The following is a 24,368-nucleotide window of genomic DNA, read 5'->3' as shown; positions in this document are numbered from 1 at the left end:
GGTCGGGTCCCTTCCAACTTTACAGTTCTATGAAATTGTAATTCTAGCACCCAATCAGCTAGAATTACCAAGTCCTCCCCACCTTTCCTTCCCCAGTCTATGTTAGGTGGGGCTGGACAGAGTGTGACCCTCCCCATCTCTCCCACCAGGCCTGTTCCATTGCCTTCACGTCATGCGCCCCCTTCGTGGGCCTGCAAGACCTCACAGGGGACATGGAGGCTGGGCAGCTGCTGGCGGATGTCTCTGGCGCACGTCACATCCACTTGATGGGCAAAGTGTGCCGACAGCTGGTGAGTAAGCCTATAAGCTGGGATCAGGCGCCACCTCTTGCCATCATTGCCAGGAAACCTTCGCTCAGCTGCCTCCTGGCAACCACGAATGCATTTCTCTCTGGGGCCTTCCTCTCGTGCTGGTCTTCCTCTCCTGCTACTTCTCTCTGTTTACCCTAAACCATGAGAACCAGAAACTTAGACTAGAGTGCCTTTGGGATGCTGTCCCCAGGGAGACCCAACTGGGCACCCTTGACCCTAATATTTAGGTGCCAGGTGAAAACATTTTTATTTGTTTAATCTTGTTGCCTTCCTACAAGTGTTAGAGCAGGCATCCCCCAAACTGCGGCCCTCCAGATGTTTTGGCCTACAACTCCCATGATCCCTAGCTAACAAGACCAGTGGTTAGGGAAGATGGGAATTGTAGTCCAAAACATCTGAAGGGCCGAAGTTTGGGGATGCCTGAGTTAGAGCAAAGGCAGAGTGAAACTAGAACCCTTTCCAAACCCTTTCTGAGAGAGAGAGAGAGAGAGAGAGGGAGGGAGGGAGGGAGGGAGGGAGGGAGGGAGGGAGGGAGGGAGGGAGGGAGGGAGAGGGAGAGGCTAAGCTGTTTTAACTGGAAGTGCCACCAGCCCCTGCTCTTTTGTACCTTAAGGGTAAAGGGACCCCTGACTGTTAAGTCCAGTCGTGGACAACTCTGGGGTTGCGGCGCTCATCTCACTTTACTGGCCAAGGGAGCCGGCATTTGTCCACAGACAGCTTCCGGGACATGTGGCCAGCATGACTAAGCTGCTTCTGGCAAACCAGAGCAGTGCACGGAAACACCGTTTACCTTCCCGCTGGAGCGGTACCTATTTATCTACTTGCACTTTGATGTGCTTTCAAACTGCTAGGTTGGCAGGAGCTGGGACTGAGCAATGGGAGCTCACCCCGTTGCGGGGATTCAAACCACTGACCTTCTGATTGGCAAGCCCTAGGCTCTGTGGTTTAGTTCTACCTTAGGTGCCTCCAGACTTCCTGCTTTTTTTGCTCCAAGAGAATTAAAGGCGCATCTAAAAGGTAAAGGTAAAGGGGCCCCTGACCATCAGGTCCAGTCGTGTCCGACTCTGGGGTTGCGGCGCTCATCTCGCTCTATAGGCGAGGGAGCCGGCGTTTGTCCGCAGACAGCTTCCGGGTCATGTGGCCAGCATGACAAAGCTGCTACTGGCAAACCAGAGCAGCGCACGGAAACGCCGTTTACCTTCCCACCGGAGCGGTCCCTATTTATCTACTTGCACTTTGACGTGCTTTCGAACCGCTAGGTGGGCAGGAGCCGGGACCGAGCAACGGGAGCTCACCCCGTCGCAGGGATTTGAACTGCCGACCTTCTGATCGGCAAGCCCTAGGCTCTGTGGTTTAACCCACAGCGCCACCTGGGTCCCTTGAAGGGCGCATCTAGGCCATCTCTGTTTTGGGGTAGGATTCAGTCACATCCCAGCAAATTCAGGCTTCCGCCATCACAGCCAATTTGCAGCCCTGTCACACTTCTACAACAGTTCAGACTTTTTTGTGATAAGGAGTGTTATGGGGAAACGCACCTACAAAAGTGTGGGGTGATGTTGTCCAAGAAACAAATGGAGGCAGATGCTCCTGATTGCTGCATTGCAAGGGTTTGTTAGCCATGATTCCTTCACTGCAGGGGGTTGGACCCTTAACCCATGGGGTCCCTGCCAACTCTACAATTCTATGATTTCATGACCTTGGAAGGTGGTGGACTCTCCTTCATTGGAGGTTTCCAAACAAGAGTTTGGATGGCCCATCTGCCAGCGATTCTTGAGCTGTGATTTCTGCATTGCAGGGCTTGGACTAGATGGCCCTTAGGATACCTTCCAACTCCACAGTTATGTTAGTCTTTGACAATGGAACTGTTATGCAGTGACCTGGTGTGGCTTCCCCACGATTTCTCCTAGGCAAAGATGGATCCAACGCTCCTGGGGGCCATCCTGGCTGATGTGCCCCAGTACCTGTGCTGTACCTGGGAAGGAGTTCAGATTGCAGCCTGCAAGCTGGCCGGTGTGTGTCTGCACATGAGGAAGGAGGAGACCATGGCCCTCTCTCTCTTTGGAGGAGAGGCTAGAGGTGGCGGAGGCGGAGGCAGTGGGGGTGGGGCGGGGCAGGTGATCCTTCCCCCACCCCTAGCACCAGGGATGGGAGGTGTCCACAAGAGGGAGGCCTGGAGTTGACAACCCTGCCCCAGATTGAGACCCAGATGTCCCCTTTATTCCTGCTAGTAATCCTTGTGGAGACAGCGGATGCTCAGCGCCTCCCACGGCTGGATCTGGACCGGCTCCTGGAAGGTGAGTGTTGCCACCAGATGTATCCCATGGGAATGGCAAATGGAAGCCTGTCTGTCAATGCAACTCTGGAACATCCAGTCTTCAGCATACGGAGTGAAAAATTACTGGGAGAGTTTGGGGATGCTGAGGCTGTGATACGCGAGGAACCTAGCATTCTTTCGCAAAGTGCCTCAGAGGTAAGGGGTCTTGCCTTTAAGGAGACCCCTGTTTTCTGGCAACAATTGCCAGCACCAAAGCTTGGGGAAGTGGAGATCTTTTTTTTTTCTTCCTTTTTTTTGCAAGCTGCAGAGTATGGAGGAAGAGAAAGCCAATGATGGATGCTAGCCACAATGTAACCATGGAAATGTCTCTGGAGGGAACCAGTTTCTGGGAACCACAAGAGGGCTTGTGGGCTTCCCTTTGGGTCATCTGGTTGGCAGCTGTAAGACAGGACTAGATGGGTGCTCTTTGGCCTGATCCAGCAGCCAGATTCTCCTGATATTCTCATGGAACCTCTAGATCAAGAGAGACCCTATCTAGGTTCCTTGGTTCTTAGGGACAGTTGGCCCCTGTGAGAAGAGGAGGCTGGACCAGATGGGCCCTTTGCCTCATTCAGCAGGATCATCTTGTGTTCCTATGGAACTCCCTCCCACTGGAGCCAGGGACAGCCACCAACTTGGACAGCTTAAAAAGGGGTTAGACAGATTCATGAAGAGAGGGCTATCAAGCTATGCTCTATCTCAGGCATCCCCAAACTTCAGCCCTCCAGATATTTTGGACTACAATTCCCATCTTCCCCAACCACTGGTCCTGTTAGCTAGGGATCATGGGAGTTGTAGGCCAAAACATATGGAGGGCCGCAGTTTGGGGATGCCTGCTCTAGCTCCACAGTCAGAAGCAGCAATGCTTCCAAATGTTGGTTGCTGGAAACCACAGGAGGGGAGTGTGCTTCTCTTGTCCCAGGGTCCTAAGTGGGGGTTTCACACAGGCTGCTGTGAAGACAAGATCCTGGGTCACCATTGGAGGTCCTTCCTATCCATTTCAGGCCTTAAAGGGAACAGAGCGGGGCAGTGGTGTTAGTGAAACTGGACTGTGAATGAGGTGTCTGTCGAGGGGCTAAAAGCAGGCCCTGAAGATCTCCTCCCCACCCCAGGAGGGATACTGTGGCCTTACCCTGCCTCTTCTGTCTCCCCACAGCCCTCCGCCCTCTCTGCTGTGATCCCAACGCTGCTGTTGAGATTGCTGCCTCAGAAGCCCTCCGTGCCACCCAGCGGAAATGCCAGGAGAGGCAGGCTGACTCAGCCCGCAGCCACAGAAGGAGGCCTCCGCTGCTCGGCTGGTTGTTTGGCCGGCAACGTAAAGGTTCCAGGCCTAAGAGCCAGGGGGCTAGGCCTACCTGAGGGGGAAGGCTTGGAAAGCAGAAATATATATCTTACCCCCCCCCTCCTTGCACAGCTGGTGTCTCCTTTGGGTCGAAGGTGGCATGGCAACCTCTTGCTGGCTTAATCCTCCTATCTAGAGACTTAGCACAGTGGAGAGAGTTGTGGGGGCCCCATGGGGAGCTCTGAAGGGCAGAATCCCACAAAGAGGTCTCAGCTCAGGAAGAGAAAAGAACGTACCAAAAGGAGGACTATCCTCCCACCAGCACCTCCTATCCCTGTTGACTTCAGCTTCCCTGGCCCCAATTTGCCACAAGCACAGAATGGGGGAGCTCAGGAAGGGGCACCCCTCTGAGATTCCAAGGGCAAGCTGGGGAATGGGGAGAATGGCCCAGGAAAACCTGGAGGGGAATCAGAGTGCTGCTAGCTGTTCAGATTTTGTCTCCTACCTTCCCTGTGCGACCCCCCCTTTGTTCTGCATTTTCTCCGGCACACCCCTCACTTTGGCCCAGGTGGCCCCAAACAGATGGATAAGCGTCGGCATTGTCCACAGAATTCATAGAATCCTAGATCCATAGTGTTGGGAGGGGTCTGGGGGTCATCTAGTCTACCCCCCTGCAATGCCAGAATCACAGCTTGCCTGGAACCTACTAGTGGCTTGTTGGCTCTTTTTTTATTATTTTCCTCCTCCAAGTGGGACAACTTTCCTTCCCAGAGCTTGTGCCTGCTTCAAAACAGGCGAGGAAGCTCTGGCTGTGAGTCAAATGCAACAGATAGGGTTTCCCCTATCTGCAGCCCACCAATTTCTCCCCTGGCCCCCATTTTCTCTGCATGTAGCACTGAAGCCAGACAAGCGCCCCCTCCCTTCAAGAAAAGGTCAAGGTGACTCCATTTATCTGCTGTGCCCCCTGCAAGTAAAGTCAGGGGCCACTCCATTTCTGAAGAAAATATTTATTCTCTCAGCTGTATAAAGGTGGAGGAGGAGGAGGAGGAGTAGTAGTTTGGTCATCAGGCCTAGTCGCCAGGGACTTTCTCTTGGGACGTACTGGGCTCGGTCAGGGCCTGGTCGCTGGGGACTTTCTCTTGGGATGTACTGGGGTGGGTCAGGCTGCTGGCAGACGTTCGGGAGAAAACTCTGGACAAGGCATTGGAGACTTTCTCGAAGACGGAGGGCTTCTGCTGGAGTGGCGGTGGTTGCTCGGTGGTAGGTCCCTCTTGATCTGAGAAGCCGAAACAGAGGTTGGTCATGGAGTTGCACAGCCTCAACCTGCCACTCACAGCCCCTGTTGAGTGCATCAAGTGGGAGCAAAGAGTGGGAGCAAGGGTGTACTCTAGCTCCCATAATCCCCAGCTGTCAGTCACACTGGCCCCATGACCTAATGGGATTTGGAGTCCAGCAATGTCCTCTGTTAGATGGAGAGCAGCACAGGCAATAGATTCCGGGCAGCCGAGACCCTCAATTATCTTGCATCAGACAAGCATTTGGCTGCTCGAGTGTCTGGGTATTGTTTTATTTTTACACCGCCTAAAATTTATGTAAATTTTGACCTATTCTTGTTTCCTGCTCCCCCTCAATTGTTCAGGTTTTTAATGTTTGTTTTTTAAATCTAAAATGGTGCAAGCTGCCCTGGATTGTTTAAAATAGAAAAGTATGGGGTGTGTCTATCAATGTTTTAAATAAACTTAATCTCCTATATAACTTGGAAACTTGTTTGCTTATCTGCTATGCATTTGCACACCTCTTAAGACAGTAGTTCCCAAACTCTTTGGCCACCACCCCCTACATAAACACCCCCTACATAAACACATCCCCGATTCCTCCTACCTTACACAAAGCGTTATTTAGAATAGTGGTTTGCATGACCCTCTAAGGAAGCTAATAACAAAATAATTCAAAACAGTAACAATTAATTGCACCTTTATTCAAAATCCAATTTATTCTAAATCCAATAAAAGGGTTTTGTTTTATTAATTCAACAAAAAACTGATGAATTTGATGCAGTGATACCAGCTTCTCATAGACTGGTAATCATTTGCACCACCTGCCACCCCCCTTGCACCCCTGCCACTCCCAGAGGATGGTACACACACCCACAGGTGGTGGTATTGCCCATTCTGGAAATCACTTTGGTTCCCATTTTTACTCACGATGGTGGATGGAACCTTCAAAAAACCCCAGCAATTTTAACCACTGGTTTCAAAACTCCACTGATTTTGGGGTTGTTGTTGTTTTCAAATTCCTGAGCAAGGCTAGGTATGTGGGTGGGATTACTGAACATAAACCCACCTTGTGGTTCCCTGATGTGGACATGTCCATGCCGTGCTGGAAGCCTCCCTGTTCCACATCCCTAAGGAGGGAGGTGGCCTGGCATGGCCTGCCCCCCAACCATTGTTCAAGGGACAAAAGGGATGCCCATACCTCGAAACTGGCAGCAAGAAAACTTACCTAATTCATACTCTGTGACATACTCTGGAACGCCCTGGTATACAGACATGATCTGCGAAAGAAGGAAGAGGTCAGGAGGGAATAGAAGAGCAGGGCACATAAAATGTCCTTGTCCTAAGTCAGGATAATCAAGTCCATTGCAGGATGAGAGAAAGAGAGCTTATCCACACTTATCTTTTGCTCTGCTCTTTCCAGGCACAGCTCCACACTTTAATTATTATTATTATTATTATTATTATTATTATTATTATTATTATTGCTCTGTGTCTAAGCATGTTTTTTTTGTTTCTTGCCTTTGGAGTTTTCATTGCAAAAAACCCACTCTTTAGCGCTCAATCAGGGCAAACGTCAATTCAGATTTTAAGCAGGTTGCCGTTTGCTCCTATTGAGCTTTAAAGCGCAAGTTTTCACAGGGGAAAGCTCCGGAGCAGTTTCCCAAACTTGGGTCTCCCACGTTTTTGCACTACAACTCCCAGTATCCCTAGCTAGCAGGACCAGTGGTCAAGAATGGTGGGAATCATAGTCCAAAAACAGCTGGAAACCCAAGTTTGGGAAACACTGCTCCAGAGCAGGGGGGTGAGGCAAGGAGCTTCTAAGTTCAGACCGTACCTGAAAAGACTATGGATAAGCCCAGAGAGACATATTCCTGCCCAGTCCCTTTATATATGTATCCCTGTAGCAAATTGTCAACCAGTGCAGATCCCTGAGCCTGGGTGATTTATGCAGACAGGGTCTCATTCCTCTCCACAACTGTGCTGTGGCAATTTACCTCGAAGGGTCCTGAGACTGCTTCGGTGTCCCGGGAGAGGTGCATCTCGACTGCAGCTGGAAGAAAACAGGTGAGAAACGGCTGTGTTAGGATCCAAGCCAAGGGTGTGGGTGTGCTGCGAGCGACCTCAACAGGGTGAGGTCACTCTGGCCCCATAGACAGGCGCTCCCTGACAGCCCGTGTCCTCCCCCCATGAAGTGTGCCCACAACTCACTGGTTCCTGATTCCCTTTGGGGGCATCCTTCTCGCAGTTGTGTGCCTGGAGGAGGCCTGGGGTCTAGGTCTAGAGGCCTGAGACCCCCTTTGGCACCACAGCCCCCATGTGGGGCTCTGCACACGGCAGCTTCTAATGAGCAGCCATTCTAGAACCACAGAATGGTAAAGTTGGAAGGGAGCCCAAGTGTCATCTAGTCCAACCCCCTGCAATGCAGGGTTTAAACACACAAGTGCAATTGTATCAAACCCCAAAGCGACGGAATGAATAATCACCTTTATCCAGAATCTTCTCTCTATCACTGAAACGGATACAGAAAGGGCTTGGTTAAAATGCTGCACTTGTAATGTGTTCTCTCCCCAGTTGCACAGTGGCCTGGAGTTTGCCCCTCTGTCAAAACCTGTTTGGATCGTGGCCTCAATAGGTGCAAAGCCCAAGCATGAGGCAGGCATCCAGGTAGTTGTTTCCCCGAGCGGGATCTTACTACAGCCTACATAGAAACCACTGGACAAGTGGGTGGCCTGTGCCTCCCAACTGGAGAGACTTTCACCATTTGTTTGTATGGATTTTGGACTGAATGCAGGAGCATGGATTGAATCGTAGAGTTGGAGGGGACCCCGAGGGTCATCTAGTCCAGGCAGTACAGGAATCTCAACACGTGGTCCTCCATCCAATTTGAAACCATCCCAGACCCTTCTTAGCTTTGCAAATGCACTAGCGGTTTTGTTGCTGTGCCACTCTAAAAGACCCGCTTGCCAAGTGGTTACAAACCTGCTGATTCGTCAAGCGAGGCCTGCTTCCACACACTGCTACCGACAACAGTCTCCCCACCTTCAATTTCCAGCAGCTGGCCTTGAGAGCTTCACTGCCTCCAACAGTGCAAGTGAAAAAAACCAACCAACCCTGAAGTTCAGTGGGAAACCAAGATGGGCTTTGCTTGTGTGTGAAGAAACACATGCAACTCCTGAAAAGTGCCCCTGCTCTCCAAAGCCCAGCCCACCAACAAATGCTGCCCTCCAACCATTACCTGTCAGTGGTTGATGAAGGCTCCACGCTAGTGTAGGAGGTTGTGCGGGGGGTGCTGCCGGAAAAGGTGACAGGGCTGCTCTCCTCTGTTTCGGTGATGGGCGGGCTCGGCATATTGGTGGGTTGGGCATCCTGCGGAAAGGAAAAGGAAAGGACTTGGTTTTAAGCTCTCAAAGTCAACACATAATTCAGGAAAGTGGGGGGGGGCATGCATGGAGGACAAATCCCCTTCCCCATTTTATGCACCTTGTTTTGCAGTTTGTTTGTTTTTTAACTATAAGCCACTCCCTTAAAATCCATGTGCCCAGTGATCATTTTCATTGCTATTTTTCTAATGAAAACCTACTATTTATTTTGGAAAGTTGTCTTTCTGTTAACATTTGGACAGCTCTTAAGAGATTGCAACCAAATTTTACACGATGGTTCCTGAGATTAATCGTATGCCATTTGAGGATGAGAGACCTTTTAAATGATGCTGTCTTTTAGCCACTGGTTTCAAAACAGCACTGATTTTTGGGATTTCTTGGAATTCTTGGGAAATAGCAGGTATGAGGCTGCTAGTATTGAAATCAAGTAGGAAACAAATAAGATTGGACCCAGACATTCTACAGGTCTTAGAATTATAGAATTGCAGAGTTGGAAGGGGCCACAAGGGTCATTAAATACCAACCCCAGGGTTCAAACCCACAACCCTGAGATTACGTGTCTCATGCTCTGCAGACTGAGCTATCCCAGCATGGTCCACTCCCAATTTTCAATTTGCGTTTGGAGCAGTGGACAAGAAGTGTAGGGCAGGATAAAGGTAAAGGGGCCCCTGACCAACAGGTCCAATCGTGTCCGACTCTGGGGTTGCGGTGCTCATCTCGCTCTATAGGCCGAGGGAGCCGGCGTTTGTCCGCAGACAGCTTCCAGGTCATGTGGCCAGCATGACAAAGCTGCTTCTGGCGAACCAGAGCAGCGCACGGAAACGCCGTTTACCTTCCCGCCAGAGCGGTTCCTATTTATCTACTTGCACTTTGATGTGCTTTCAAACTGCTAGGTGGGCAGGAGCTGGGACCGAGCAATGGGAGCTCACCCCATTGCAGGGATTCGAACCGCCGACCTTCTGATCAGCAAGCCCTAGACTGTGGTTTAACCCACAGCGCCACCTGGGTCCCTGTAGGGCAGGATACCATGTCTAAATTTTGTTGCTCTGGCAATTCATAAATAAAATTAACCTTTCAGTATATTCATTTTTATGAATCTCTGTTCCGGGATATTCTTGAACAATAGGTCAATTTAAATAGCAAGGCTGCTGTTTAAAAATAACAGAATGGAAACATGATAAAGATTTTGCCGAGCAGCCACACCCAAGACCTTCTAGCTCTGCAAACAGTTGAAGGGACAAGTAGCCCATCTCCAGAACTGAGCACTTTTTCCCAGGTGAAACCACCTGAGTTTTCAAGTCCTGAAGGGTCAGACTTCTAACTAAACCTCTAATTACACCCGTTATTAAATATTATCTCACATTAATGAAAATATTTCCCAGTCCCTGTGTTCCAAATGGATGCATACGGTACAACGGATCTGTCTTTTTAAAATGTCTGTGTTTCACTTTAAAGGCTTATCTGACCTGATTTCTCTATCGCCATCCTGCAGGGCCACAAACTGGGTAGTGAAGGATAAAGGGGTCCCCCCTCTTTCCTAGGGGACCCTCCTGCTCCTGGGGAACACACCCGTCTCTCTCAAGAGCTGAGGGGCCATATTCCCTCATGGACTCACCATCTGTACCTGGCTGGTCGTGGACTGGGCCGTGACTTCAATCTGTGGGATAGGGGGGGTTTCCTTCCTTTCTTTTGCCTCACCGCTGCTGCTGGACAGGGTCAAAGGGGGGCAGCATTTGCTCAGGGACAAACTCCTCTTCCGGCTCGTACTACTGGGTGTCTTCGCCAGGAGAGGATTGCTTGAGGTACGCTATTTGAGGGCGAGAGGAGGGAGGGGAACCTCAGAACTGTTGGAAGTTTGGTTGCCTGCTGATAGGGATTACCATACAGTTGTACCTTGGATCCCGAACGCCTTGCGAGTCAAACGTTTTGGCTTCCAAACGCTGCAAACCTGGAAGTGATTGTTCTGGTTTGCGAACGTTCTCTGGAACCCAAACGTCCGACGGGGCTTACATGGCTTCCGATTGGCTGTAAGAGCTTCCGAACTTTGGTTTCCAAATGTTTTGGAAGTTGAACGGACTTCTGGAACAGATTCTGTTCAACTTCCAAGGTATGACTGTATTTCAAAAAGTGAAATTATTTTCCTGGGTGGGGAGCGATGTTGCTGAGCTGAACAAAATCTAGACTTCCAACATGGATTTCAGCAATTTCCGCCCAGACACTGTTTCAGACTGCCGTATTCCGGCTATATCCAGGAAAATCCAGACATATGGCAGCCCTGGGCTAGACCATATGAGGTTGCTACAACTACCCAGGAGGACTCCACTGCTCAGCGCCTGAGGGCCCCAGCCCTGTCACCTGGCCCCGGGCAGGGCCTGACAGGCCTATAAGAACTGCTGCTACTACTACCACCCAGGACTCCCCTGCTCAGCGCCTGAGGGCCCCAGTCCTGCCACTCACCACCTGGCCCAGGACAGGGACTGAGAGGCCTATAAGAATTGCTGCTACTACTACCACCCAGGAGGACTCCCCTGCTCAGTGACTGAGGGCCCCAGTCCACTCACCACCTGGCCCAGGGTGGGGCCTGACAGGCCTATAGAACTGCTGCTGCTGCTGCTACTACTACCACCCAGGACTCCCCTGCTCACCGCCTGAGGGCCCCAGTCCTACCACTCACCACCTGGCCGAGGGTGGGGCCTGACAGGCCTATAGAACTGCTGCTACTACTACCACCCAGGACTCCCCTGCTCAGCGCCTGAGGGCCCCAGTCCTACCACTCACCACCTGGCCGAGGGTGGGGCCTGACAGGCCTATAGAACTGCTGCTACTACTACCACCCAGGACTCCCCTGCTCAGCGCCTGAGGGCCCCAGTCCTACCACTCACCACCTGGCCGAGGGTGGGGCCTGACAGGCCTATAGAACTGCTGCTACTACTACCACCCAGGACTCCCCTGCTCAGCGCCTGAGGGCCCCAGTCCTACCACTCACCACCTGGCCGAGGGTGGGGCCTGACAGGCCTATAGAACTGCTGCTACTACTACCACCCAGGACTCCCCTGCTTAGCGCCTGAGGGCCCCAGTCCTACCACTCACCACCTGGCCGAGGGTGGGGCCTGACAGGCCTATAGAACTGCTGCTACTACTACCACCCAGGACTCCCCTGCTTAGCGCCTGAGGGCCCCAGTCCTACCACTCACCACCTGGCCGAGGGTGGGGCCTGACAGGCCTATAGAACTGCTGCTACTACTACCACCCAGGACTCCCCTGCTCACCGCCTGAGGGCCCCAGTCCTACCACTCACCACCTGGCCGAGGGTGGGGCCTGACAGGCCTATAGATCTGCTGCTACTACTACCACCCAGGACTCCCCTGCTTAGCGCCTGAGGGCCCCAGTCCTACCACTCACCACCTGGCCGAGGGTGGGGCCTGACAGGCCTATAGAACTGCTGCTACTACTACCACCCAGGACTCCCCTGCTCACCGCCTGAGGGCCCCAGTCCTACCACTCACCACCTGGCCGAGGGTGGGGCCTGACAGGCCTATAGAACTGCTGCTACTACTACCACCCAGGACTCCCCTGCTTAGCGCCTGAGGGCCCCAGTCCTACCACTCACCACCTGGCCGAGGGTGGGGCCTGACAGGCCTATAGAACTGCTGCTACTACTACCACCCAGGACTCCCCTGCTCAGCGCCTGAGGGCCCCAGTCCTACCACTCACCACCTGGCCGAGGGTGGGGCCTGACAGGCCTATAGAACTGCTGCTACTACTACCACCCAGGACTCCCCTGCTCAGCGCCTGAGGGCCCCAGTCCTACCACTCACCACCTGGCCGAGGGTGGGGCCTGACAGGCCTATAGAATTCTGCTACTACTACCACCCAGGACTCCCCTGCTCAGCGCCTGAGGGCCCCAGTCCTGCCACTCACCACCTGGCCCAGGGTGAGGCCTGACAGGAAGAACTGCTGCTGCTACTACCACCCAGGACTCCCCTGCTCAGCGCCTGAGGGCCCCAGTCCTGCCACTCACCACCTGGCCCAGGGTGAGGCCTGACAGGCCTATAGAACTGCTGCTACTACTACCACCCAGGACTCCCCTGCTAACCGTCTGAGGGCCCCAGTCCTGCCTCTCACCACCTTGCCGAGGGTGGGGCCTGATGGGCTCTGTAAAAGACTGCTGTTGCCGCCGCCGCTGCTGGGCAAAGAGGGCTCCGTTTTGTTTTGTTTTTTGTTTAAATTGCTGTCATTTTGTACCTATGTCATTTTAGACTGTGATATTAATGCTGTATTCTTAGTTTTAGATTTTGATTCATGTGGAAAAATTTTTTCCATTTGGTTGTGTATTTTTTATGTGGTTTATTTATCGTTTGTGACTTTTGTCATTGTGTAAATCTTGTCATGTTGTAAACCGCCTTGAGCATTGTTTTTAACTGTGGAAAGGCGGCATACATATAAAAATTGAAAAAAGAAATAAAAGAACATATCACAGCAAGGGATCTCCAGAGTCCCTTTGACCTCTCTTTGGCGCTCTTTCTGGAGGAAGTCATTATGTGTGTGTGTTTTCTGTTGTTTTATTTATACCCCGCCCATCCGACTGGGTGTCCCAACCACTCTGGGTGGCTTCCAACATATATAAAATCATAATAAAACATTTAAAAAAACTTCCCTATACAAGGCTGCCTTCAGATGTCATCTAAATATCATGTAGTTACTTATATCCTTGGCTTGGGGGGGGGGGTGTCACAAAACTCCATACCCTCCAACATTTCCTATTTTCCTGCAGTGATATATGATTTCTGCTAAGTTCTTGTCTGGGCATTTAACAGCTAACACCATTTAATAGCTATGCGGAGAGAAGGCCCTGTCCCCCACCCCCACCCCCAATCTAACCCTGCTTTCCTGCCTTGATGATGACCACCAACTTGGACGGCTTTAAAAGACAAATTCGTGGAGGGGAGGGCTATCAACAGCCACTAGTCATGTGTGCTATGCTCTGCCTCTGTGGCTGGGGGCAGCAATGCTTCTAAGTATTGGTTGCTTGAAGACACAGGAGGGGAGAAGTGCTTGTGTTTGAATCCTGCTTGTGGGTTTTCCCACAGGTATCTGGTCGGCCACTGTGACAACAGGATGAGTCCCCTTTGGCCTGATCCAGGAGTCTCTTCTAGTGTCCTTATGTCCTTGGTCCTACAAGTGCCCCTCCCATTTCCCCCGGACTTCCAAGGATCCTGACCTCAGTCCAGACCAGACCCGCCTTTCCCATAGGGCTTAGTGGTGTGTTGTGCCATGGCGCCAGCCTCTCAGGGGCGCCCCAGCAAGTGGGGGAACTGTGCGGCTTTGCCGGCAGCCTCCCCTTTCCCTGCAAGCTCGCCAGCTGCGCCCTGCCAACCATAAGGCTGGCGGGCATGCAGCTTCCCTCCCAAGCCTCTGCGGGAATCACTCTCCTCCTGCGGAGGCTTGGGAGGGGTGCAACTTCACTCACAAGCCTCTGCGAGGATCGCTGTCCCGCAGCGGCATGGGGGGGGGAGTTGCGGGGGGGCATGGCTGGCAGTGCGCAGCTACGGCCACCCCAGCACTGTCCGTGGTAATTTAGGGGTGCTGGGTGGATATTTGCATCCCGGCGCCGCATCTGCTAAAGACGGCCCTGGTCCAGGCCTTCCCTAAGCTCTCTGGATCAAGAGGCGACTCTCCCTCAGCTAGGAGGACACAGCTGTGGGCTGCATCCCTTCCTTCCCTGAGCCAATTGCTTACTGTGGAATGTGAGCTTTCGCGCCGCTTGGGCGCAGGTGGGACCTCAAAGAAAAAGGATCTGTGCTCCTTCAAGACTGTCTCCTCCCCGTCCTCCATATCACTAAAGTGATGGGCCCTGCCAGGTTGGTTGTCCTCAATGTCGTGAGCCACGAGGCGGAGGATCAGGTCCTGCTTGCTTTCCACGTCCTTCAGGAGCTCGACCTTCGTGATGTCTGGCCTCATCAGGCTTTGGAAGGAGTTTCTGCAGACTGCCTGTAAGTGTAAGAGCAGGGTGGGGGGTGGGGTGGGTGGGGGTGGGAGGACAGTACATTTTAGCTGCGAGGAGAGGCACGCCCAGGAGGCTCTGCAGAGACAGGTTCAAGTGAGCCAAACCTCAGATCGCGAATTAACAATGAACAATTTACGAGAACGTGACTCAAGTTACAAAAAACCGCACATGATTTTGAAAGTGTTTTCCTATCAACAGTCTATACTAGCAATGCCATCATACAAATCTATGGTGTGACCACATTTGGAATAGTATACAAAGTTCTGGGACTTCCAAGGAGGATCATGGCAGACTGACCGTCTTCTGTCGGCAGCTTGCTGACAGAGATAATTATGTAGTGATTGATGATAGCCAAGGAATAAATCCTGGCTACTGAAATTCACTCTAAATATGAGAGTGAATGGGGGCTTAACATGAAGCCTTGATTTTTATTCTGCTTGGGGCAGGATGCCTTAAACCAGGCATGGCCAAACCTGGCCCTCCAGCTGTTTTGGGACTACAATTCCCATCATCCCTGACCACTGATCCTGTTAGCTAGGGATGGTGGGAGTTGTAGTCCCAAAACAGCTGGAGGGCCAAGTTTGGCCATGCCTGCCTTAAACCAAATCTACTTCTGCACATGCAAAGAAGGCCCCCACCCCACCCCACCCTGCCCTGCCTACCTCCTTCGGCCTCACCCCAAGGCGCCCGGCCATATCCAAAGAGGGCCTCCGTTCTTTCTTCTTGTTGGGATCCTGAAAGCCGATGCTACTAGAGATACTCTTCCCTGATGCTGAGGCTCTCCTCAGCTCCGTGAGGCTCATGCCAATCTTTGACAGGCACGTCTTTTTCAGCTTCTCTAGGGGCTCTGTCTTGATGGACAGGACGGCTAAGTGCTCCGCAACGATCTCTGGGTCGACTTTCAGGGCCCTGTGCCCGATGCAGGGGACGATTTTCACCGGCATATCGCTCTTCTGCAGAAGGGTTTCCGGATCTTCAATCACGGTGGTCAGATCTGACAGATCCAACAAGGGGGGTTCTTCGTCCTCTTCTTCGATGGAGCTGACCCGAGCATAGACTTTGCTGACAATGCGGTCCAGTTCCAGGGCACTGATGGTCTCGTTCTCTAGGTTTTCGTCAAAAGGGTTGCCGCCGATGTTGCAGCTGGAGACCTCATTGATTATGATGCTGGCCACCTGCTCAGGGAAGATGACTTTGTTAGTTGTCATGTCATTGTACAGCTCTTGCTGGGACCCGGATTTCTCTAGGATGTTGTGGACAACGTGGTCAACCTTCTCCTCGTATTGCGGGTCCAGCTCTGGCTGGTTGCTGTAGGTCACCAGGTCCATTTTGTTCTTTGACATCTTTTTCTCCACGGACTCCTTCAGCTGGCAAGCAATTTCGTTGACAGCTGTCTTGGACCAAGCCTTCTTCTCTTGGAAGCCCAACTCATTCTGGGCGAGTAGGATTTTCGTGAGCAACCTGCTTAGGATCTCCTCCAGGAAAGCCACTGGCACTTGTGTGACCATGGGCAACTCTGTGGGTTCCATTGCCCCAATATTGCCAAGGAATTTCTCGATTATCTTGTCTGTTTCCAGCTTTATTTCCGCACTGGAGCGGGGCAACTCGTCCTCCATGTTCGTGGTCGACTGGAAATCGCGCCCGGAGATTTCGCTCACCATGAAGCAGGCGACCCGGTTGACAAAATCCTCATTCTTGTTGGTTAAGTCCTCGTACATAGAGGCTTCAGAGCTGGAATGCTTGAGCATGTCAGTGTAGACAGAATCCACAACCTCCCCAACTGCCCGGCTGTCTTCTGAGCCCAAGTCCTCCAATTCGTCATGCTGCCAGACTCTCATATTCTTCTTCGAAATAAGACTTTGCAAGGAGTTAATCATCTTTCTGCCCACCTCCTTCATTAAAGCAACACTCCTTGTATCCAAGTCATCCACAGGGAGGGCATTGAAGAGTTTTGAGAGGAATTTAGCAGCCACCTCCTCTATGATGATGGACGACAACCCCTTGAGGTGGGATCGCAGTGGTGTCTCACCCTCTGCACCCTCAGGACCACCCCCATATTGTTCCTCCAGGTTTCTTTCTGCTTCCATGGCCTCCTGCTGTCTGCCGAGCTCCTCTGAAAAGTACGCCTGCATGGCGTTCCCATAAATCTCTTTCATCACCAAGTCAGTGATCCTTTCCATAAGGATCGTGCAGCCTGTCCTGATGCATTTCTCAATGGCTGATGCAGTTCCAAACTCTGGCAAAACCTGGTGGTAGACAGTGTTGGCCACCGTTTGGCTCACGACACGGTTGGGCTGCACCCTGTCAAGGTACTGGACCTCAGCGTTCTTGTCCTTGGAGATCTCTGACATCACATTGCTCAGGAGCTTCATGTGAATGAAATCAAACTCAGCGCACTGATCCTCAGTGGCGTCGGACGACGTCGTGGGGAAGGGGAGAATTTTGGACAAGAGGATTGCGAGAACCTCATGTATGAACCTCTGAGACACCAGGAGTGGGTTTGGTCTGTCACTGCTGACTGGGGACGGAGTGCTGTTCTTCTTCACCTCCATCAACACTTTCTTTGCCATCTCTCCCATTTCAAAAGGTTTTGAGGCCTGGCTCTGGGTTGTCCCTGGCAGCCCCTGGATCTGGTATCCTAGAATCTCTTTCTTTATCACACTGGCCAATCTCTCCACTAACATCTGGTTGCTTTCCTTGCCTGCCAAGATAGGGGCTCCAGGAGCCCGATCTTGCAAGATGCCACACAGAGAAGCATGGATTATTTTAGCCACGTCCGTCTTCCCCGCAGATGGGAAAACCTGTCCTTTGATGGGGAGCTGCAGGACCTTAACCGGGGACTTGGCAAACTCCTTTAAAATGGATTCCACTAGATTTCTGACGGAGGACTCCTCCTCCGCAGGCACTGCCTCTTTTTTCTCCATCGGGCACACACTGGTTGTTGACGAGAGCAGCTTGCTTACCAGCCCGCTAAAAATGTCCTTCAAGAAGGTGGAGGAATAAGCACCTCCTCCATCCTCAAACTGCATCGCCTGCACCTCCCCTTCCCCAAGCTTCACGTGGTGGATCGTCCAGTCAGCTGTTTTTGCAGAATAGCTGGGGGAAGGAACCGGCGGAAGTTGACTGGGAGGCGAGTATGGCTTCTTGCGCTGGAGCGTCCAGTCACCTGCTTCTGCAGGAGGCGGGTGAGATCCGCAGGGAGGCAAGGCCATCTTATCCTCGTAGATCGTCCAGCACTCTGGTTTTGCGGATGTGGTGGGAGGAGTAGACAAAAGTTGGCTGGGAGGAGAGTGTGGCTTAACATAGTGGATCGTCCAGCGGTCTGTTTCTGTAGAATAGGTGGGAAGGGGAGACTTTCTAGGAGGTGAGTGTGACTTGGGAAGTGGATAGTCCTGCCCTGATTGACTGAGAAACCCTGCACTCTCTTCCTCTGTGCTTTCGTACTTTTGGTTTAGAGACCCGGGTTTGACACAGACGGCCTTGCAGATATTGTCCATGAGGCTCTGGATACTTTTGCCTGCCTCGGGAGATGGTTTTCTTCTTGCTTTCTTCCTGGGAGGACTTCTCTTCCCTACACTGCCCAAAGGAGAATCTGATGAACTTCCAGGGACCCATGACGGAAACATTTTGTGCATTATCTTAAGGAACATCTCTCCAAACATGGAGCCAGAGGATGTGGTGTCCGGGAGGATGGTCTCCACTCGGTCAAGGATTGTCTCAGCTTCCAGAAACGAAAACAGGTACGGGGAGGTATCCCCAGTAAACAAAGGCATCAGCTGGTACGCACAGATTTCTCTGATTATTAGTTGAGCTAGCTTTTCTGCTAATGAATGTCCTTTGTTTTGGAAAGCTTTAAAAAGCTCACACTCTGATCCAAGCTGCTGCAGTAACTTCTCATAGATGCAGTTGCTTATCTGAATCACTTCTTCAGGAGCAATCTTTGGGAGAGGGAGGTCTCCCTCCAAACCATGAATGACCTTGACTTCTGATCTTTTGAACTCGCACACTAAAGCATTGACTAGCTTGGTAACTAGATCCCTCATCTCCGACTCTGATAAACAGCAGTCTTTGGAATATGCTAAAAAGTTTGGGGAGGACAATATTTTGCAAAAGAAAGCCACAATAGCATCCTCTAAAAAGGCTGCAGAGTAGATCCGTTGAGAAACTGGCTGCTTTTCCTTCTGCAATTTAGCGCATTCACGGGTGGCAGAATCACTGCTGTCTAAAAATGGGTGGAGGTGGAAATTCAAAATCTCCCTTGTGAGCAAATTGGCAATTTCACGGAGGGTGCTGTTCCCTCGGACCTTGAGAGTACTCTGAAGCTCGCTTTGGGAGTTAGACTTCTGCAAAATCTGGTTGTAAACTGAACAGGCGATGTCCTCTTTGGTTTCTTCGTCCATCTCTGGAGTTTGCCCCGAGGTGTTTCCCAGCAGGATTTGATGTGCCAGAATCTCTGAAATGACATAATGTTTCAGGTTGGCGACCATCTCGGCGAAATCTGTCTCTGAGAAGTCAACCTGGTTGCCAATGCAAGCGTTGATGCTCTCTGGAGTGGGAAATATTCTCTCCAAGAGCTGGTTGAGCATGTCCTCCAGGAGACTGAAAGGGAAGACCGTCATGCAGGAGCTTAGGGAGACCCCAGCCGAAGAGTCCACATAAGAGGGCGCCTCATCAAATGTCGTAGACTGGAGGTGGTACTTAAACATTTCATTGATAATGAAGCAAGCTATCTGAGTGACGTACAAGTTCCGCAGGTTCTCTTTGTCTTCTGGGAAAGGCTGCTGCAACATCACTTCGTGCAAGACGTCGCAGTAGACAGAGTCCACCATGCACGCAATGGCTTCTTCTGAAATGCTGGCTTCTTCCCTGTTGCCATAAGTGCTGATCCAGATGGCCTGCTTCAGAACGATGTCCAGGATGTCTTTCTTCAGCTGCGCAATTGTGCTGCTCATTTCAGAGCCAAAGCTGCCTTCGCCCTGACCTAGGCGTGCAGTGCTACTAGAAGGAGATGGGAAGATCTGCAAGAGCAGCCTGTCAACGATGGCCTCCAGGACTGGGTAGCAGAGCGCAGTGGAGTAGGGTGGTGAAGCACTGGCTCTAGGGACACCCTGGTCCACAACCAGTATCTCATGGATTAGGCACTTTGATTCTTCCACAGGAGGCGGACCCCGTGCTGAACCCATCAAGCGATCGATGGCACCTTCAAATATCATGGTGGCTGTCTGGCGGGACAACACATGCCTCTCTTCGTCAGTATCTTCCTCAGGCTCCAGGTCTTGTGCACTGTCCTTGTAGGTTCTGCCTTCTGGCAAGGAGCCCAGGGGCGGCTCCTCGGGGCCGTCTTGGGTGTGCAGCTGAGCTTTTGTAAGCTCCTTCGTAAGTGACTTCACCAGCTTCACAGCTGTGTCTCCAATGAAGTCCCCGGGGCCACTTAGAGGGGTGTCCGAGAAAGAGTTGGAGATCCTTGATATCAGCTGAGAAATGACTTCTCCTAGGAACGAAGAAGGACTCGACGGGCCTCTCTTCTCTGCCTGGCTTGCCTGCCGCAGGTCCAACGGCTTGACGTTGGTTTTGAACACTTCGAACCTCGACATGGAGTCTCCTGCGGCTGCTCTGTCCCAGGTAGGAGAATCCTGCCTGGCTACAAAAGGCTGGAGGTGCTGCTGCAGGATGTCGCCCACAAGGAACCCGGCGATTCGGTCAATCAGGCTTTTGCTCTTATTCTTCACGTCTCTCTGGACGGCTTCGAGGGAGCCGGATTTCTGTATGATCTTGCTGCACAGGGAATCGGTCATGTTCTGGACATCTTCCTCTGAATACGCTTGCTCTGGGTGCATGTCTTTTGCAACCTTGATTTGATGCTTCAAAAGCTTCATCTGGACATCGTTGAGCAGCTGGGTGGAGAGCTTGCTGAAGTCTGACTCCGACAGGTGCCTTTTGTCCATCGATGTGGAGGGGAAGATTTTTGACAACAGTCCAGTGATTAAATCTTTCAGGAATCCTGAAGATAGGAAGGTGCTGAATGGAGACCGGCTCTCGGTTTCCTCAGAAACATACTCTTGGAACGGAGTTGAAGGTGTAGCCTTGGGCAAGTCTCCAGAAAACAGTGGATGGAGAAGATAATCAGATATGCCTTTTTCAACCAAACTCTTAATCTTGTCAAAGAAGGCACTCTGTCTCCCGCTGCTGAGGTCGTCTGGCGAAGCAACATCTCTTTCTTTCATCAAACTGTTGCACACAGAGTCAACCACATTCTGGACAACAATGTCCATCAAGGGGCCCACTAAACTCGGCTCCTCTTCTTTTGGGACTCCAGTAACTGCAGCCTTGCCAAAATGCAAGTTGATTGAACAGGCCAATTGCTTTGCAATTCTCTCCAGCTCAGCTTCCTGCCACCCTTTGCTTGCTGTTTTCTTGTCCTTGGAAACAGGCAGAACGTTGGCTAAAACTCTGGAAACAATTTCTTCTAAGAAACGAGCTGGGAAAACTCCTCCACAGGGACCCAAGGGTTCCCCAAGGCTATCCAGAACGGTCCTGACAATGTCCTCGGACATAGCTTCAGGATCGGGGCATCCTGAAGAGGACTCCTCTTTAGAGAGGAATCTCTGAAGATGATGGTTTGTGATTTCCTGAATTATGAAGCTGGTCATGCAGTCTATAAAATCCGTATCCCGGCGCTTGATTTCTTTCTGTATAGACTCTTGTGAGCCAGACTTCTCCAGCATATACCTGTAAACAGAATTGACCATGGCCTGAATCTCCATCTCCGAATGGGAACGGCAGGGGGCGTCCTTTTTGGCCACCCAGATTTTGTGTTTGGAAATGGACGCCATCACTTGTTTGATCATGTAGGAGCAGAGCTCATCAAAATCTGTTCCCGGCACCTCCCTCTTCCCTGGCTTCCGCATTGCACCCTCGCAGGGTGGGAAGAGTTGCTTCACCAGCTGGTTGACAACCCTTTCCAAATACTTCTGAGACAAGACAGTAATGTACGCCGGGGTCGGCTGCTGCTGCTTTTGGAAATTGGGGAGGCAGATGCAACATTCGATCTTCTGGATGATCTGTTCAGCCTTGATGTTTCGAAAGGCATTCCGTGGCAGCCTTCGACAAACTACCGGCGGCAGTTGGTAATCCAGAATCTCCGTCAGAATAATTTCAGACGCCCTCTCAGCCAACGACTCAATGTCCCTGCCTATGCTTCGGTCGGCAGCCAACTGGAACCCAAACTCCCCTAAGATGGAATCAACAATTTTGCTGACCGTTCGGCTGTCCACCTGCGGGAAGTATGCCTTCTCCTCGGCCCTCTTCAAGGTCCCCACGCCAGCCTTTGTAAACTCTTCCACCAGGGCACTGACAAACAGGGTGTTCATCTCCTGGAGGTCGATGCACGTCTTCCGGTTGTATTTGCTGTGCAGCGAAGAGAAGATCTTGAACAACAGCTGGCAAATGACTTCCTCCAGGAACGATGCCGAGTAAATGGTAGTGAACTCCGGGTGGAACTGCTTGTGATCCCCACGTCCCGTCATGGTCACCACTTCTCTCCGGTAAGTCCTCACGTTGCAAGTGGCAGAGTGAGGCTTCCTTCTCGCATGCTTGCCGCTCGGAGCCCGGGAACTGCATGTCCGGTGCTGCATGGCCGATTCCAGCACTGTCTTGTTCCTGTCCCGCAAGCTCTTGCGGGGCTGATGCCTCCCCGAAACGGGTGGTCTCCACTCTGGCCGCTTGCCTCTCGGATATGAGTGGTACATGTCACTTTTCCCACCTCGTGGGTGCTTTTTGCCAAAGCTCTGCCCCCCTCCCTTTTTGCAGGGCCCCTGTGAGAACCCCACAGCCTTCTTCGAGTAAGGTTTCCCATGTCCTGGATGATCAATGCAGTGGGTAAGCTCTGTAATCACCGGTTTCACCAGGGTATGTGCCAACATGTCGAGCGCTGAATCGTAGGAGGACACGCCCGCCTCAGGCTCCAACCAGGGCTCCTCGCTGTACTGGATGTCATATGTCAAAATGGTGGAGGCAGAGTCCGTCTTGTGGGCTTTCACCTCCCTGCTTGAATATTGGAAGAGCTCGCCATCGCTGGCACTCTTCCGGATGTCACAGAACTGCTCGTCCTCTGGGAACTCGTCGAAAGCAAAGGTGCTGGTGAAATGGTCTGTCGTGATGCATTTGTCCAAGAGGGTCCGGATCAGCTTTTCGCTCACAACGTCCAGCAGGACGACCGATTTGGGCGAGAGTCCCAGGTTGCCACTGAAGATCTCATTGCCCAGCCTGTCGGCATGCGGGCACACAGACGAATAAAGGTCCTGCCTCTTAGGCATCAGGTCTGTGTCGTGGTAGTTCTGATCATCTGGGAAGTGCCCCGCGAAACCGACCTGAGACTGACTGGGCCACATCGAGTCCAAAATGATGTGCAGGACTTTGTTGACGACCTGCTTTGCTTCGGTGGACTTCAAGCTGCGAATGTAGCTGTTGAGGTTGGAAGCGATGCAGCTGAGCCGCTGGTTCTTGTGGCCAATTTGGTCCATTGCCGACAAGCAAGCCACCCCTTTGATGTCGCCGGGGCCTCGGCAGTCTCCCCTGGAACCTCCACAAGCACAACGAGCGGAGAAGTAGGGCTGCTGCTGGGGCAGTGCGTCCCGAGCTTTCCTTTCGCTCATGGATTTGCACCTGATTTCGATTTCCAGGCACAGCAGGTGGGCAACCTCCTTCACGAGAGGGTGGTAAACCTCGTCAAAGTCCGCCAGGCAGAGGGGTGGCAGGCAGATATACCTTGACTTCTTCGACAGAAAGCCTTTCCTGCTGACATGCCTGCTGACAGTCTCCTGCAAGATGTTCCTCTCACACAAGATGCCCAGGATCCTCTCGGATATGTGGAACGCCAGCTCTTTGATGTTGACGGGAGACGATTTGGGGCCCCTGACTCCATGCTCAGGGCAGCAAGGGTCCACCGAGCAGAACATGGAGAGGCTGGCCTCAATGCCATCGCTTCTCTCTCTGGCGCCTTGCCGGGCACAGGGGTTCAGGATGCTCTGGATGACGTTGGAGACTACCGCCTGGGTCAAGGGCTCCCAAAACACATCGAGGCAGGAGGATTGCCTCTTGCAGTGGGGCAGGTAGGTGCTCCTCCAGATCCGTTCCTGGAGCCACCTTGATTCAGACTGGATCATCTCCTGCTTCCATGCTGGGCAAGAGGTCCTGTAACCCTTCTCGTCCAAAGCATCTGGGGGAGGAAACGCAGACAGGTTTACTATCACACACCTCAGGGAGCTTCTGAAGCCCCGGAAATACCACGAACCAATTCTGGAAGTCCCAACTCGGGTTGTTTGGGGCAGAAACTGTTACTGTTAACTATTAATGGGGTTGTGTGTCCAACTAAGTTCTACCCAGAATTAGACCCATTGAAATTAACAGCTCGTCATAGCCATGGCAATCAATTCAATAAGTCTACTCTGAGTAGAATCGGGTTGGGTAAACCGGTTCTTTCTGCCTTTGGGTGGGACTTTCCTCCCCGGGAACCTTTCTGACGTAGCAGGAATGCTGCTCATCAGACACTTATGCACATTCTCAAACACACTGGCCACAATGTCCCTGGCAACTGAGCCGAGCTTGGCCTGGGAATCACTGTGGAAAAGCCCTGGAGCCTCCGATCTCTTGAAGCTGCAGCAGAAGAGCCTCTCGCTCAGCTCTCCTTGTGTCTTCTTCAGGATGCAAACAGATGACTCAAGATCCCGGGTCTTCATTAGAACCTCGCTGGTGATGCTCTCCGCCACTTGCAGCACTTTAAGGGTTTCGTTGGTGTT

General features: G+C 52.0%; 2 protein-coding genes across 2 annotated transcripts in view; one reads left to right on the top strand and one right to left on the bottom strand.

The window, feature by feature from the left end:
* Positions 1-4,011, top strand: part of LOC118097265 (maestro heat-like repeat-containing protein family member 2A) — a 28,572-nt gene extending 24,561 nt beyond the window's left edge. Inside the window, exons 27-30 of the mRNA XM_088658199.1 lie at positions 150-290; positions 2,219-2,321; positions 2,540-2,605; positions 3,782-4,011. Of these exons, the coding sequence (XP_088514325.1) occupies positions 150-290; positions 2,219-2,321; positions 2,540-2,605; positions 3,782-3,984 (513 nt within the window). The 3' untranslated portion in view covers positions 3,985-4,011. The remainder of the gene's footprint in view (positions 1-149; positions 291-2,218; positions 2,322-2,539; positions 2,606-3,781) is intronic.
* Positions 4,012-4,762: 751 nt separating this feature from the next.
* Positions 4,763-24,368, bottom strand: part of FSIP2 (fibrous sheath interacting protein 2) — a 43,566-nt gene continuing 23,960 nt past the window's right edge. Inside the window, exons 18-25 of the mRNA XM_088658197.1 lie at positions 15,234-23,788; positions 14,304-14,555; positions 10,180-10,371; positions 8,420-8,550; positions 7,668-7,693; positions 7,179-7,234; positions 6,410-6,461; positions 4,763-5,435 (exon numbers count right to left, since the gene is read on the bottom strand). Of these exons, the coding sequence (XP_088514323.1) occupies positions 4,978-5,435; positions 6,410-6,461; positions 7,179-7,234; positions 7,668-7,693; positions 8,420-8,550; positions 10,180-10,371; positions 14,304-14,555; positions 15,234-23,788 (9,722 nt within the window). The 3' untranslated portion in view covers positions 4,763-4,977. The remainder of the gene's footprint in view (positions 5,436-6,409; positions 6,462-7,178; positions 7,235-7,667; positions 7,694-8,419; positions 8,551-10,179; positions 10,372-14,303; positions 14,556-15,233; positions 23,789-24,368) is intronic.

The sequence above is a fragment of the Zootoca vivipara genome, chromosome 14 (genome assembly GCF_965207765.1).
Source record: "Zootoca vivipara chromosome 14, rZooViv2.hap1.1, whole genome shotgun sequence".
In the NCBI taxonomy this organism is placed as follows: Eukaryota; Metazoa; Chordata; class Lepidosauria; order Squamata; family Lacertidae; genus Zootoca; species Zootoca vivipara.
Note: the sequence above shows the minus strand (reverse complement) of the source record. Positions and strands in the feature narration are given on the sequence as shown.